General features: G+C 46.1%; 1 protein-coding gene and 1 long non-coding RNA gene across 3 annotated transcripts in view; one reads left to right on the forward strand and one right to left on the reverse strand.

The window, feature by feature from the left end:
- Positions 1-368: 368 nt before the first annotated feature.
- Positions 369-4,552, reverse strand: RAP2B (RAP2B, member of RAS oncogene family). Its single transcript, XM_065674730.1, has one exon. The coding sequence runs from the start codon at positions 4,477-4,479 to the stop codon at positions 3,928-3,930; it is 552 nt and encodes a 183-aa protein (XP_065530802.1). The 5' UTR covers positions 4,480-4,552; the 3' UTR covers positions 369-3,927.
- A 422-nt stretch (positions 4,553-4,974) lies between these two features.
- The window catches only part of LOC136010941 (uncharacterized), a 30,143-nt gene continuing 21,443 nt past the window's right edge, over positions 4,975-13,674 (forward strand). For both annotated transcript variants that reach the window (XR_010611089.1, XR_010611088.1), the window contains exons 1-3: positions 4,975-5,135; positions 6,083-6,174; positions 6,701-6,776. This is a non-coding gene — a long non-coding RNA (uncharacterized LOC136010941). The remainder of the gene's footprint in view (positions 5,136-6,082; positions 6,175-6,700; positions 6,777-13,674) is intronic.

Here is a 13,674-nt window from a genome sequence, read left to right on the forward strand (position 1 = left end):
TTAGAACTATGTCACCTTTGAACAGAGCTCATACACGTACTTGCTTCTACAGCAAGTCTCAAATCTCACCATAACGTGAAAGGGCACTCCAAACAGTCGTTCCTAAAGATACACTGAAAAGAAGAGCATCTAGGTTGCCTGCTATACAAACCTGGAGAGCAAGATAGCTTCTAACAGGAGAGTTCCAACCATTTTCCATTTACAATCATTGGAGTTGTCCATTGATTTGAATGGGAGAAGAACACGCATGCCAGTCCTTTTTGTAGAAAATTCTTAAAGAACATGTAAGTTTCTGCATTTTGTCACTCCTGAGGAAATTTGGTACTGAACAACACCTGCACACAATGAGTATCCAAATGAAGAAGCTATAAAGAGCCAACTGCCCTTTATTTAAAATGCCCAAAAAACTTGCTGTACATTCTTTTGAGAGAAGCAGAACCATCAGGAATCCCACAGCCGCATAATTCAACATCTCCAGAACCATAAACATCAATAAAGCCTGAGCATCATGTTGAGAAGAACCACACTTGTATTGAAAATGAGGTCGAGAATACTGCACAGTTACAATCACAGAGACTAGGATTTCAAAGACACACTTTCTTGCAATAGAACAAGCTTGGATTTTAAAAAATACAATCATTATGTACAGCAAAAAATGCGGCCGTAAGACCAGCCTTAAACTAAGGCCTTGTTTACATATTTTCTGCACTGTCATGAAGTCTTTTGCCTGGGAATGTTTTTTTTCTTTTTCCAAATCAATTAAATATTTGCAATTCTCACTTTGAAAAGAGCTATATACCACCTTTGTATTGACATGGATATAACATATTCCCACAGGGAAAAGGAATAAAAGAGTACCTTTATATTGATACAACATTTTCCTCAAGTGTAGAAGCTAATATAGCTTTCATTATTCGGTCAAGTTAAAGCAGTATTACTTTTTTTTTCTACTTTATAGACAAGGCCTATGTTTAACAAGCACCAAAACACTTCAGAGTATTTGGAAGATCAGACTACTGAGCTTTACTTTTTGTACTGTCCTCACCAAGTCATAGAGAACATTGAACACCTAAATACATTCAAAACTCTGATTAGACCCATGCCATGGTTTCTTAAATGCTTCACTGTTTAATGAACACACCTTTTTGGCAAGAAATAGAATGTATCTACAGAAAAGCCTAGCATAACCTGGAATTTACTAGGCTGGCTTCAGCTGCTCTGCTAGGCTGAGAAAAACTGGACTTTATGTGCCGCTGTGTGCCACAAACACCCATTTCTGCATTATTCTTCAGTCACAACACAGGCAGCAGAGAAACAGGAGACACTAGAAAACATGAAGAATCTGTTGTCTGTAGGGGAGAACAGAATAAATACCTGTTTTTTATTAAGCAGAACAAGTTGCTTTCAATACACTGATCTAGACCAAGGCCTGTTGGGTTCTAAAAACTCTGTAATCCCACTGAATTTAAGGCAAAATTGAAACATAGCAATAGCTGAGATGTAAATTTATGGCATTTTCTTTTTTAACTTCAGATATGAAGCTTTTAAAACTACAGACATGGTGGCTTTCTTAGTTTTCAATGCAGTATTTGTGTTAAAAGAAACCCCTACTAATAATAAGCATCACCCCCTGAATTCTAAAATGGAAGTCTCCAAGGAGCTGGCTTCTAATTAATTTTTAGAGATTTCTGAAAAATAAACTGCAAAGTGATTTTCAGTTTTCACTGAAAAAGGAGGGGCTGGTTCAATTTGTCTATTATATGAAGGCCCAAACAGAAGTTGAGGGACTGTCTCCTCCAAATCTCTACTTTTAACTTTGATTGTATCAGTGACTGACACAATCTGGCTAATTGTATCAGAACAGGTCCTTGCTGTTTTGAGCAATACATGTGAGCTCAGAAGAGACCCCCATGGGATTTCAATACATAGAGTTAAACTAATACTAAACACTGTTCATTCCAGTACTGAAGCAAAAAAGTTTTCCTACTTAAAATAGAAATTATCAGATTCACAGCAGGAATCATGGCAGTTAGTTTTCAGTTGGCCTGATTAAAAACCCCTCACAAAAACCCTTCACACATCATGGCTCAACTTTTGGTTTAATGTTGTAAAATAATTTCAAGTCTTCTTGGGATAGGGGGTTAAAAAAAAATAAAGAAAAAAGAGAGACTTGCAGATTTCGTGCGCTAATCTTTAAAGAAGGGGCTGAGAGGAAGATAATGGAATTAAGTCCTTAAATCTTCCAAATTACAGAAGGTGCAGGTCTCCTTCCACCTCTCTGCAAACCAGGAAAGATATATTGGTCTGACACATAATTTTAAAGATATTAGAATTTTACCCCAATAAACACTGTTCCCAGTAAGGAGTAAGTGCCTAATCTGACAAGGCCTTCAGCATTAAAGCCACACTACCTTCCTAAAGCTGCCTACTGAATACAGCTTTCCACTCATATGCTGCCATCACATAGGGTCAGGACCTGAACACAAATGAAAAACTGTAATATTAGGTAAAATAGCAATCTTGTGGTCTTTCCCCTTTTCTTTTTAAACACTGTCCTTAGCTAATCGAGCCCCCCCCCACCTTTCACTTCTATTAAGATACAAACCAGGATTAACAGCCTATGTGAAAGTTAGTGTTTCATGTAATACATAAAAGCGCACAAATTTGTTTTCTAAAAAACAGCATCTGTATTAAAATTCTTAAAATGGATAGACATCTCTTGAATGCATGTCTGGAATTAAAATGACAGTTGTTAGAATTTTCTTGGTACATCACAATGATAAGATTTCCTTCTTTGCTGGCTGGAGGTACATTCCACAACAAAACCAAAGGGGGGGGGGGGTGGTAAGGACAACAAAAAAGCCCTCCTCCCCCCAAAAAACCCAAAAGGCTAAATTCTTGTAAATTTGAAGTAAATGAAGCCCGAACTTGCAAGACATGGAAATAACAGTTAAAAGGCTCAGATGGAAATAAGAAATAAATTCCACTGACAATAGGCCCTTTTGTCCTGGTTTGTTCAGTATGATTACTGCAAGAAAACTGTTAAGTAGTTTTTGGAGTAGTAGATAATGGGATTCTGTGGAGCTTTCACAGGTTGGCACCGGCTGGAACAGCTGAGTTTTGAAGGCACTCTATAGACACAGGGTTGCTGTTGGCCCTGCATCACATATAGGAAGTCTTTGCACTTTAGAGAGCTAGTCATCAAAATCAGTTATTGCCAACCTAAAAAGAAAAACCCTAGGAAGAAAAACCACAAAAAACACCTCTCCCACCCACCAAAACAAAAATTAAAATGAAAACGAAATCACACACACAGGCACACCTAAAAAATTGTGCAGATTTGTAACATTTTCACAGCTGATTTTAAAAAACAAGACAAAACCCAGGGAAAACCCAACACGCTACCACTCTCCTGCAAACTCCCATCCGATACAGCAGGTAAACAGAATAGGAAGGTATCCCACGGCTCGTCGCAGGCGCTCCCCAGCACCCCGCGCCGGGCTGCCGCAGGGTCCGAGTTCGTCCCGGGTCAGACGTGCAACGGCCCGGGCCGGGCTCCCCGGCACAACCCCCGACTTTGCAACTTTGCATAGCGATCCTCGCACCGGCGGGGCAGGGAAAGGGGCGTCCGCACTGGTCCCGCTCCCCACGCGGGCCGGGGCAGCTTCTCGCCGGCGTCGTCCTCCCGGTGGCACAGCGCGGGGCAGCACGCCGCGGAGACACCGACGGGAGATATGCCACGACCAGGACTGGACGAAACGTGTATGCCGAAAAAAGCCACATTTCCAACACGATTTTTTTTTCGGGTTTTTTTTGTTTGTGTTTTGAGTGCGTTCGGTGTCGGCGGCTGCCGCAGGCAGCGCGCCCGCCAGCGGGACCGCTCCCGCTGCCGCTCCGCTCCCGCCGAGCCCCGGCCCGCCGCCGCCCTCAGAGGATGGCGCAGGAGGAGCAGCACTGCTCGTCCCCGTTGGGCTGCGAGGCGTAGTTCATCTGCCTGACGATCTCCGCGAAGAGCTCGTCCACCGAGGCTTTGTTTTTGGCCGAGGTTTCCATGAAGGGGCAGCTCCACTCCTCGGCCAGGGCTTTGCCCTCCCCGAAGGAGACCTCCCGCTCGCCCTCCAGGTCCACCTTGTTGCCCACCAGGATCATGGGCACCCTCTCGTACCTCTTCACTCGGATGATTTGGTCCCGCATGGGCTTGATGTCCTGGAAGCTTTGCTGGTTCACCAGACTGTATACCAGGATGAAGCCCTGCCCGTTCTTGATGTAGAGGTCCCGCATGGAGGCGAACTGCTCGGTGCCCGCGGTGTCCAGGATCTCCAGCACCGACGGCGAGGAGTCCACCTCGATCTCCTTGCGGTAGAAGTCCTCAATGGTGGGGTCATACTTCTCGATGAAGGAACCCGTCACGAACTGGACGGTGAGGGCGGACTTGCCCACGCCGCCCGAGCCCAGCACCACCACCTTGTACTCCCGCATGGCTCCCGGCGCGCCGCCTCCCTCGCCTCCCGCTCGGCGCTGCCGCTTCCCTCCCGCCCTCACGGCGGGCGGAGAGAAGGAGGGAGGGAATGAAGGAGAGAGGGAGGGGCGCGCCCGCCAAGCCGGGCGCTCACTGGCGCCGCGCAGGGCCCGCCGGGGCGGGGAAGGGGCGGCCGCGCCTCACGGAGCCGCTCCGGGCCAGCCCCGTCGCTGGGCAGCGCCGCGCCCCGGGGGCGGGTGCTGGGCCCAGCGCGGCGGCTGCGGCGCCTGCGCAGGGGGAGGTAGCTGCCGCCGCCGCCGCTGGAGCAGCGGGGGGGCACTGCGCCGGCGCTGCCAGCCCCGGCCCTACGGCGGGACGGTGCCGCCGCGGCCCGTAGCGCCCCGCCCTGCCGCGGCCCGGCCCATTGGCTCTGGCCCTCCGCCGCCTGCCCCTATTGGCTTCCCGGCGGCCGGCAGCCGCGCGCGCAGCGCCCCGCCCTGCCCGTCAGGCCCCGCCGCCGCCCGTGCGGAGCGGGCGGGCTGGCGGCGCAGCATGAGCCCTCTGCCACCCGCGGCCCCGGGGCGTGGAGCTGCGCTGCCTTAGGAGCGGAGCGCGCTCGGAGCCGCGCTGGCCCTGGCCGGCTAGGGAAGAAGAGCGGCGGGACCGGCAGCCCCAGGTCCCCTGCCCCTTATCGGCGGGGGCACGGCCCCATTATCTCCTCTCTCTGCGGTCTCTCCCGCCCTATCGGCCCTCGCCAGGGGGCGAGGCGCTTCTCGCAGCCGGCGCCAGAGCAGCTGCCGACGCCTCCTGCTGCTCGGGGCTGTCGGCTCTGGAGCCTGGCGCTTAATGGCACCCCGGCCCCCGCGGAGGCAGCACCAGAGGAGCTGCGCGGGGGGCCAGGTCCTCGCCACGGAGGGGCTGCCTGCGGCGCCCTCTCACCCCGTGCGGGAGGGCCTGGCCGGTGCTGGGGCTCTGGAGCAGTCCCCTCGGCTCCCCAGCAGCTCTCTCTGCCCGGCTGAAGGTGCCCACTAACTGCCAGCGGAAACCGTTCCCGGTGGCAAAGGCGCTCTCAGCCCTAGGGCTCCTAGGGAGGGGCGGACGGAGCTGACCGGCCTGTTGCCTCCTGACTGGCCGCCCGGCTCAGGAGGGACAGCGCTGAACTCTGGGGAGGCCCTCCCAGGCTTTTGTATTCTCCACATCCACCTGAAGTCAGGACCAGGTGGTGTTTCAAGCCGAAATGTGGCAGCTGCCAGATGTTGATGCAGTTCGGGCTTTGTGGTCCTCGAACTACAGTTTCACCTGGCAGCGTTGAGTCACGTGGACTGGCTACGTGCCGCTCTTTGTAAAAGTCACTCGTTGGACTTCTTATCAATCAGACATTCCTTTCAAGAAAATGTCATTAGCTATTTTGGCACCCTCTAGTCTTTGGTTTTATATCTTGCTCAGTTCCTTAATACTCTCAGTATTTAAGGAAGTAAGTTGTGGCATGTATGCCCTTTCTAATGCACCTTCTTGTTTAGAAACCTAATTTAAACACTACTTGGGAAACAGGCAGTGGTAGACAAAGGGGGTTGCAGTAAGTTTTGTAAGCAACATTCTGTTACTCCTGAACCATTTTTGCAGAGGCCAAGTTCGGCTAAAAAGATTATTGCCGGAATTCACGGTGGCGATTCGCTCTGCTGGATCTGGATGCACTGCATCCCCATGGTCACCTGGTGAGTACTGCATTTCCACTGATCCTTTGCTGAGCACCATATCTCTGGTGATCCTGTCCTCGGGAGCTTAACTAAATTCCTCTCCTACTGTTTGTGAAGCTTTGCAAGTGAAGCCACTCCTGAGGAATACTAAACTTGTGTTCAAGCAACCCTGCTGTGAAGTGGGCAACAGTTTAAACAACTTACTTAAACATATCGCATATCTGAAACCCGTCCCTCTCTGTGTTCAGTTTGTAGGTGTAGTTATGCCCTGTACCTGTTGAGAGTCCCCACTGGGATGCTGGTCTGTCAGGCCTCCACCTGATTTCTCCTAGGTGCACAGTCTTCTCTCTCACCTGCCAAATTCGTCAGCTGCAGGCTGGTCCTGACCTAGTTCAAGGTGCTAAACAGATCAATCTGGAATGTTGATCAGATACTGCAGCTCACACTGAATCTTTAGGGCTGGGATTCAGCCATATCTCTGTTCTAGACTCTGCTTGCTAACCCCCATTACTTGTGACAGACCTGTAGGCCATCTCTTTTCCAGGGCAGTACTACAGTGCTTCATTCTTCAAAAAAGTGAAAAAGACCTCTGTGGGTAACTACGACCTCCAGTTATGTCAGTAAGTCGCCTCTCACTGACTGCTCAGCTCCTGCGCAGACATGGATAGATGCTGGGTTTGGAAACAAAGTAACAGCTCACTAGGAGGCTTCTGAGCCCTTTTGCCACCTTTTTCTGTTTCTTAGCTCTCTTGCCCCTCTGATTCTCTCCTCTATAAGTATCTGGGGGCAGAGCTAGCACATCACCCCCTGATAGCGCACTCCCACCTTTATGTAAGTAAGCCAAAACCTGTCATGAGCCAGCAAGTGCTTGCCAAGTTATCTTTAAAAACAGCTATAAAAATTGTGCGAAAGCTATGGTATCGCTGCAAAATTATTTTATTTTCTTGGTCTGCGCTTTGCTAATGCTGCAGTACGGTTTTTGGGTACAGTGTGGATTTCCTTACCCTCACCACCTCTATAGCAAACCCACTTGTAAATTAACTTACATTGCACTTATCCCTAATGTGGCAGTAGCCATATAAAGACCAGACAATTGTACTGTTGGTTTAAAGGCTATTTAATATCAATTGACCATTGAATCATGTTTTATTGTGCAGTGACAGAATAATTTTTTTTTTTTTCATTCCATGCTATGCTATTAATTGCTGCTCTTTCTGGAGAAGGAAATGTGTTCAAAGTAACAAATGACCTTTATGCTGTTGAGTTTAAATATGACATATTATTTCGCAAGTTCCCATCCTCTACTACATATGTTAATTTAATCTGTCTTGTTACCAGCCAGCTCTAGGTAATTAGTTAGTCTGCAGTGCTGCTTTTAGAAATTTGGAGTCCATGAAATAACACCAAGGAGTCTGTGGGAAGTAGCTAAAGGAAGCGAGTCTGGTTTTGCTAGAAATAAATTTTCTGTGCATGGCTAGAGACTGCTAAGGGGATCTGTCAGTTGAAAATCCCTGGCTAAGGGTTTACACATCCAAGTTAAATCACAAGAGTATTCAGCACCTAATTTTTGAATTATGAAGCACACGCATTATATTGGGTTCTTGTACTTCATGGATGGTACCATGGTTTAGATTCAGGAGTACATGAAAATTATCCTGAAACAAGCTCTATTTGGGCAACATGAAAATGTTACAATGCAGTGGAATCTAGGCAAAATATAATTATCAGGCAGTCGGCTGCATTAATTGGATTTTCAAAATAATCAAGTATATTTTAAAAACACTTTCAAGATGATTTGATACTATTTTAAAAATGTCAAAATAAAAATCAGCTGAAAATCATAAATTTGGTTACTAAGCAGTTTACGTACAATATTTACATATATAACTAAACTAGCTTTTGCTGTGTTGATTAACCTTGCTCATTCAGTGAAACTACTTATATGACCTAAGATTATTTTTTTTATTTGCATAGTTTAGAAAGGTCGAGTCATTAGCTGCTTCTGTTATAGTTATTTTTGGCTGTACAAGTGTCAGCATTATAGAACTCCATAATAGTGGGGGGGTTGGGGGTTTTTTGGTTTTTTTTTGTTTCAAAAATGCATTTCACTTGTTATAGGCAAAGATTAAACTTAAGTGTTGTTTAAATCAGTAACACATATTAGATCTAAAATTGCATTACGGTGAATGTCTGCTAACAACAAGATTTAGTGTGTCTCTTGTTCTGAAACAATTACTTTAGTTTTCTTTATTTAATTTAGGTTGCTTCTGTTGAATAGTGGTGGTGCATTTATCACTGCACAAGGGAGAGACTCAGTCACTGGGCCTAAAAAATTGCTGCCAAGCTTTAACCAAAAATCAGCAAGAAAGATTTATGTCAGGGGCATAAGCTCATTTTAGGAGCAATACTGGAAAGAACTGACTACTTTTGAAAATCTGTCCACATCTTGGCAAGCTGAGTCGAAGGTCTCTGTCTGCCTATCTTCTTCTACTTTATTCTTCTCTTCCCCCCTAACAGTAACCCTCAATAATGATCAGAAAGTAATGAAATATATTGTTGTAATAAAGTATTCTGCTCTTATACCATGCCTAGAAAGTTGTGCAAAAAAAGCTACATGTTTTTGTGTCCAGGTTAGAATCACAGAATAGTTAGGGTTGGAAAGGACCTCAAGATCATCTAGTTCCAACCCCCCTGCCATGGACAGGGACACCTCACACTCAACCATCCCACCCAAGGCTCTGTCCTACCTGGCCTTGAACACAGCCAGGGGCGGAGCATTCACAGCTTCCTTGGGCAACTCATTCCAGTGCCTCACCACCCTTACAGTAAAGAACTTCTACCTTACATCCAATCTAAACTTCCCCTGTTTAAATTTTAACCCGTTACCCCTTGTCCTGTCACTACAGTCCCTGACGAAGAGTCCCTCCCCAACATACCTGTAGGCCCCCTTCAGATACTGGAAGGCTGCTATGAGGTCTCCACGCACCCTTCTCTTCTCCAAGCTGAACAGCCCCAGCTTTCTCAGCCTATCTTCATATGGGTGGTGCTCCAGTCCCCTGATCATCCTCGTGGCCCTCCTCTGGACTTGTTCCAACAGTTCCATGTCCTTTTTATGTTGAGGACACCAGAACTGTACACAAGACTCCAAGTGAGCTCTCATGAGAGCAGAGTACAGGGGCAGGATCACTTCCTTTGACCTGCTGGTCACGCTTCTTCTGATGCAGCCCAGGATACGGTTGGCTTTCTGGGCTGCAAGCGCACACTGCCGGCTCACGTTCATTTTCTCATTGACCAGCACCCCCAAGTCCTTCTCTGCAGGGCAGCTCTGAATCTCTTCTTTGCCCAACCTGTAGCTGTGCCTGGGATTGCTCCGACCCAGGTGTAGGACCTTGCACTTATCGTGGTTGAACTTCATAAGGCTGGCATCAGCCCACCTCACAAGCATGTCGAGGCCCCTCTGGATGGCATCCCTTTCCTCCAGCATATCAACTGAACCACACAGCTTGGTGTCATCGGCAAACTTGCTGAGGGCGCACTCAATCCCACTGTCCATGTCAGTGACAAAGATGTTAAACAAGACCGGTCCCAACACCGATCCCTAAGGGACACCACTCGTTACCGGTCTCCAGCTGGACATTGAGCCTTTGACCACAACTCTTTGTGTGCGGCCATCCAGCCAGTTCTTTATCCACCGAGTGGTCCATCCATCAAATTGATGTCTCTCCAATTTAGAGACAAGGATGTCATGCAGGACAGTGTCGAATGCTTTGCATAAGTCCAGTTAGATGACATCAACTGCTCTACCCCTGTCCATCTGTTCCGGAGCCCCATCATAGAAGGCCACCAAATTGGTCAGGCAGGATTTCCCCATAGTGAAGCCATGCTGGCTGTCACCAAGCACCTTGTTGTCATTCATGTGCCTTAGCATGCCTTCCAGGAGAATGTGCTCCAAGATTTTGCCAGGCACAGAGGTGAGACTGGCTGGTCTGTAATTCCCCGGGTCTTCCATTTTCCCCTTCTTGAAAATGGGGGTTCTATTTCCCTTTTTCCAGTCATCGGGAACTTCACCTGACTGCCATGATTTTTCAAATACGATGGCCAGTGGCTTAGCAACTTCATTCGCCAGCTCCTTCAGGACCCGCAGATGGATTTCATCAGGTCCCATGGACTTGATGGTCTGAAACCAGATCCTCTCCTACAGTGGGCCCAAGGTCTTGATTCTCACAGTCTCTGTGTCTGCCTTCCAAGACTTGGGTGGTGTGGTCAGAGCATTTGCCAGTGAAGGCTGAGGCAAAGAAGTCATTCAGAACCTCAGCCTTCTCTAAATTCTGTGTAGCCAGTTCTCCCAATAGCTTCTGGAGATGGCCCACATTTGTCCCTAGTCTGTCTTTTATTTGCAATGTACCTATAGAATCCCTTCCTCTTATCTTTCACATCCCTTGCCAAGTTTAATTCTAACTGGGCCTTAGCTTTCCTAACCTGGTCCCTAGCTTCCCAGGCAACATCCCTGTATTCTTCCCAGGCCACCTGTCCTTGTTTCCACCTTTTATAAGCCTCTTTTTCCCTTTGAATTTTCCTCAGCAGCTCCTTATCCGTCCAAGGAGGTCTCCTGGCCCTCTTGGTGCACTTCCTTCTAGTTGGGATGCAACACTCCTGAGCTTGTACCAGGTGATCATTGAATAGCAACCAACAGTCTTGGGCCCCCCTGCCCTCTAGGACTATATCCCATGGAACCTTACTAAGCAGGTTTCTGAAGAGGCCAAAGTCTGCTCTCCTGACGTCCAGGGCAGTGAGCTTGCTGCACGCTCTTCTCACTGTTCTGGGGATCTCAAGTTCGACCATCTCGTGATCGCTACAACCAAGGCTGCCCTGGAGCATCACATTTCCAACGAGCCCTTCTCTGTTGGTGAGCACAAAGTCAAGCACGGCAGCTCTCCTTGTTGGCTCCTCTATTACTTGCAGAAGGAAGTTGTCTTCCACACAATTGAGGAACCTTCTGGATTGCTTATGCCAGGCTGTACTGTCCCTCCGACAGATATCAGGGTGGTTGAAGTCCCCTATGAGAACGAGGGCCTGTGAGCATGAGGCTGTTCATATCTGTCTGTAGAGTGCTTCATCCACAGAGTCCTCTTGATTAGGTGGTCTGTAACAGATTCCCACAGTAATGTCTCCCATTGCTGTTCTCCCTTTAACCCTGACTCACAAACTCTCTGTTGACTGCCCACCTGTCCCCAGACAGACTTCCATACTCTCCAGCCTATCCCTAACTTAAATAGCAACTCCCTCTCCCCACCTGCTGGGCCTGTCTTTTCTAAAGAGCCTGTAGCCTTCCATTCTAACACTCCAGTCATAGGAGCCATCCCACCATATTTCTGTAATGCCTATTGTATCATACCCCCATAGATGTGCACACATCTCTAAGTCCTCTTGGTTGTTCCCCATGCTATGGGTGTTACATGGTTGTTTATAGAAATGCACTTGTTTGCCTATGTTCTACGTTACAGAAGATCCATACATAGGAGAGAATAGACCTTTCAAAATTCTTCATAAAAAATAATCTGTCATTCCAACAGTATTTAAATATAATAATTAGCTTGTCTGCACCTTGAGTTATTCTTGATAATTCTATATGCAAATACATATCTGAAACAAGACTGCCTAATGTCTGTTTATCCGGTGGCATTAGGTGATCTTATTCTAGAATAAAAAAGTCTACATATGGAGCTAAGTGAGATAGTCAATTAGGGTAATTCCATGGGTAGGCTAGTTTCATTGTATGTGAAACTGTTTCCTCTGCTCAATACCCAGATAATCAGAAAGAAACTGATAAGACAAATTGAGAAGTGACTCAGGCCAAAGGTGCTGCTGAATGTTGTAATTGGATTGTTTGTAGCAGTATGAGGTGGTTTCCCTCCTGACTCAACCAGCTGTGCGGTCTCCCTTTTGCCAACTACTTCCCGGGTAGGAACTGGTTTATGCAGAATCATACTTTTACTGCCTTTGTTGGCAATCCTAGTGTGTATGTCTTCAGGAAATGTAGTAGCCCCGCTGTCACTTTCCTCTGCAAAAAGATTCTCAAATGCAAAACATCCATGTTTCATTTTATCAAGAAATAATAGCAGCTGCTGGTGGGTGTAAATAAATATATATATATAAAAAAGTAAGAAAGAAAAAAAAGTAACACATACACAGAAGAAAAAGTTCATTATTTCCATCAAAAGCCCTGCCAGAGATCTTATCACTGTTAAAAAAAATATCCTGTGCTGCCAGAACTTACTGCACTTGAATTGGTGTAATAATGCCACTTTATTTTTCTTTGTGAAGAATGTGTTCAATGACATGTTTATATACACCTCATAGATGTGATGTTTACGGTCAAAATATGCATAATTGTCAAAGCCCGGGTTTATTCCTATGTTCTTTTTAATTATCACACACCAATTTACCACAGCAGCAGTTTACATAAAAGGTGATGAAGATTAGGATTTTAGGTAAGCATACGAAACAAAGAGCACACTTATCTGTTGCTATGTGCAGCAATCAAGTTTTGTGTAGGAGTAATGAAATGGCTCTTGGAACCATAAAGGTAATCTTGATAGCACTTGCATGGAAACAGTACTATTGTATGTTAATGAAAATTGTATAATCAGCATGATTTGAAACTAGTGACTAACTCAAAAAATAAACTTGCCTGCAGTAAAAGTCCTTTTGTAGAAAAATGCATTTTCTTCATTGACCCATGGCATTACATCACATTGCAGCGTTAACTTTGCTGGCAGAAGCATTCAGATGCAGGAAATAGTTACAATTTGGAGAGTTTTCACTCTTTCAATTTGTTTAATTCCTCCATCTCCTGGCCAGGGTCAAAGAGCTTTGTCTTCTGACAAATGGCAGTGAAGAATGAATGCTTCCAACTGTGATCTTGTTGTATTTCATGAGATGGGAGATTTCCAGAAGTCCTAAAGAAGCAGAAAGTAGTGTTTGCAAGTCACCAGCAGGTCTTTTCTTCTAGGTGAGGAATCACTGCAGCAGTCTGCCTTTGGTCTCAGTTTGGTGGTGTAAAATTCTGGTTTTAAGTATTGGTAATTATTAAGGTCTGGGGATTTTTGTCTAACTAACGAGAGAAACAAACATTTTCAAAAATGAGAGTCCATCAGTGGAAGGAGGAAAACTCCTAGATATAACCAGAGTTGTATTTCATTCCTTTTTCATTGCCTGTAATTCCCATGAACATTTTGGAACTATAGGTAAATCCAACAAACCAGGGAGTCCATAGCCATAACGCAGATATTATGAAACTGGTGGGAGGAAGGGGTCTGGAGACAGCAGAGGCAAGTGAACCCTTCCGTTATTTACCAAAACAAGAAAAATAAAAATACTTCTTCCATTCATTAGCAAGAAAAAGTGGTTTAAACTTAGTGAAAACATATGAAAGTTTTAAATTTTTTTTTGAGGGTATGTGTAGTTTTCAGTGGACAGCACAGAATTTCCCCCTAGAGTGTCATTTAATCAAAATAC

This window comes from Lathamus discolor, chromosome 3, assembly GCF_037157495.1.
Source record: "Lathamus discolor isolate bLatDis1 chromosome 3, bLatDis1.hap1, whole genome shotgun sequence".
NCBI lineage: Eukaryota > Metazoa > Chordata > Aves > Psittaciformes > Psittacidae > Lathamus > Lathamus discolor.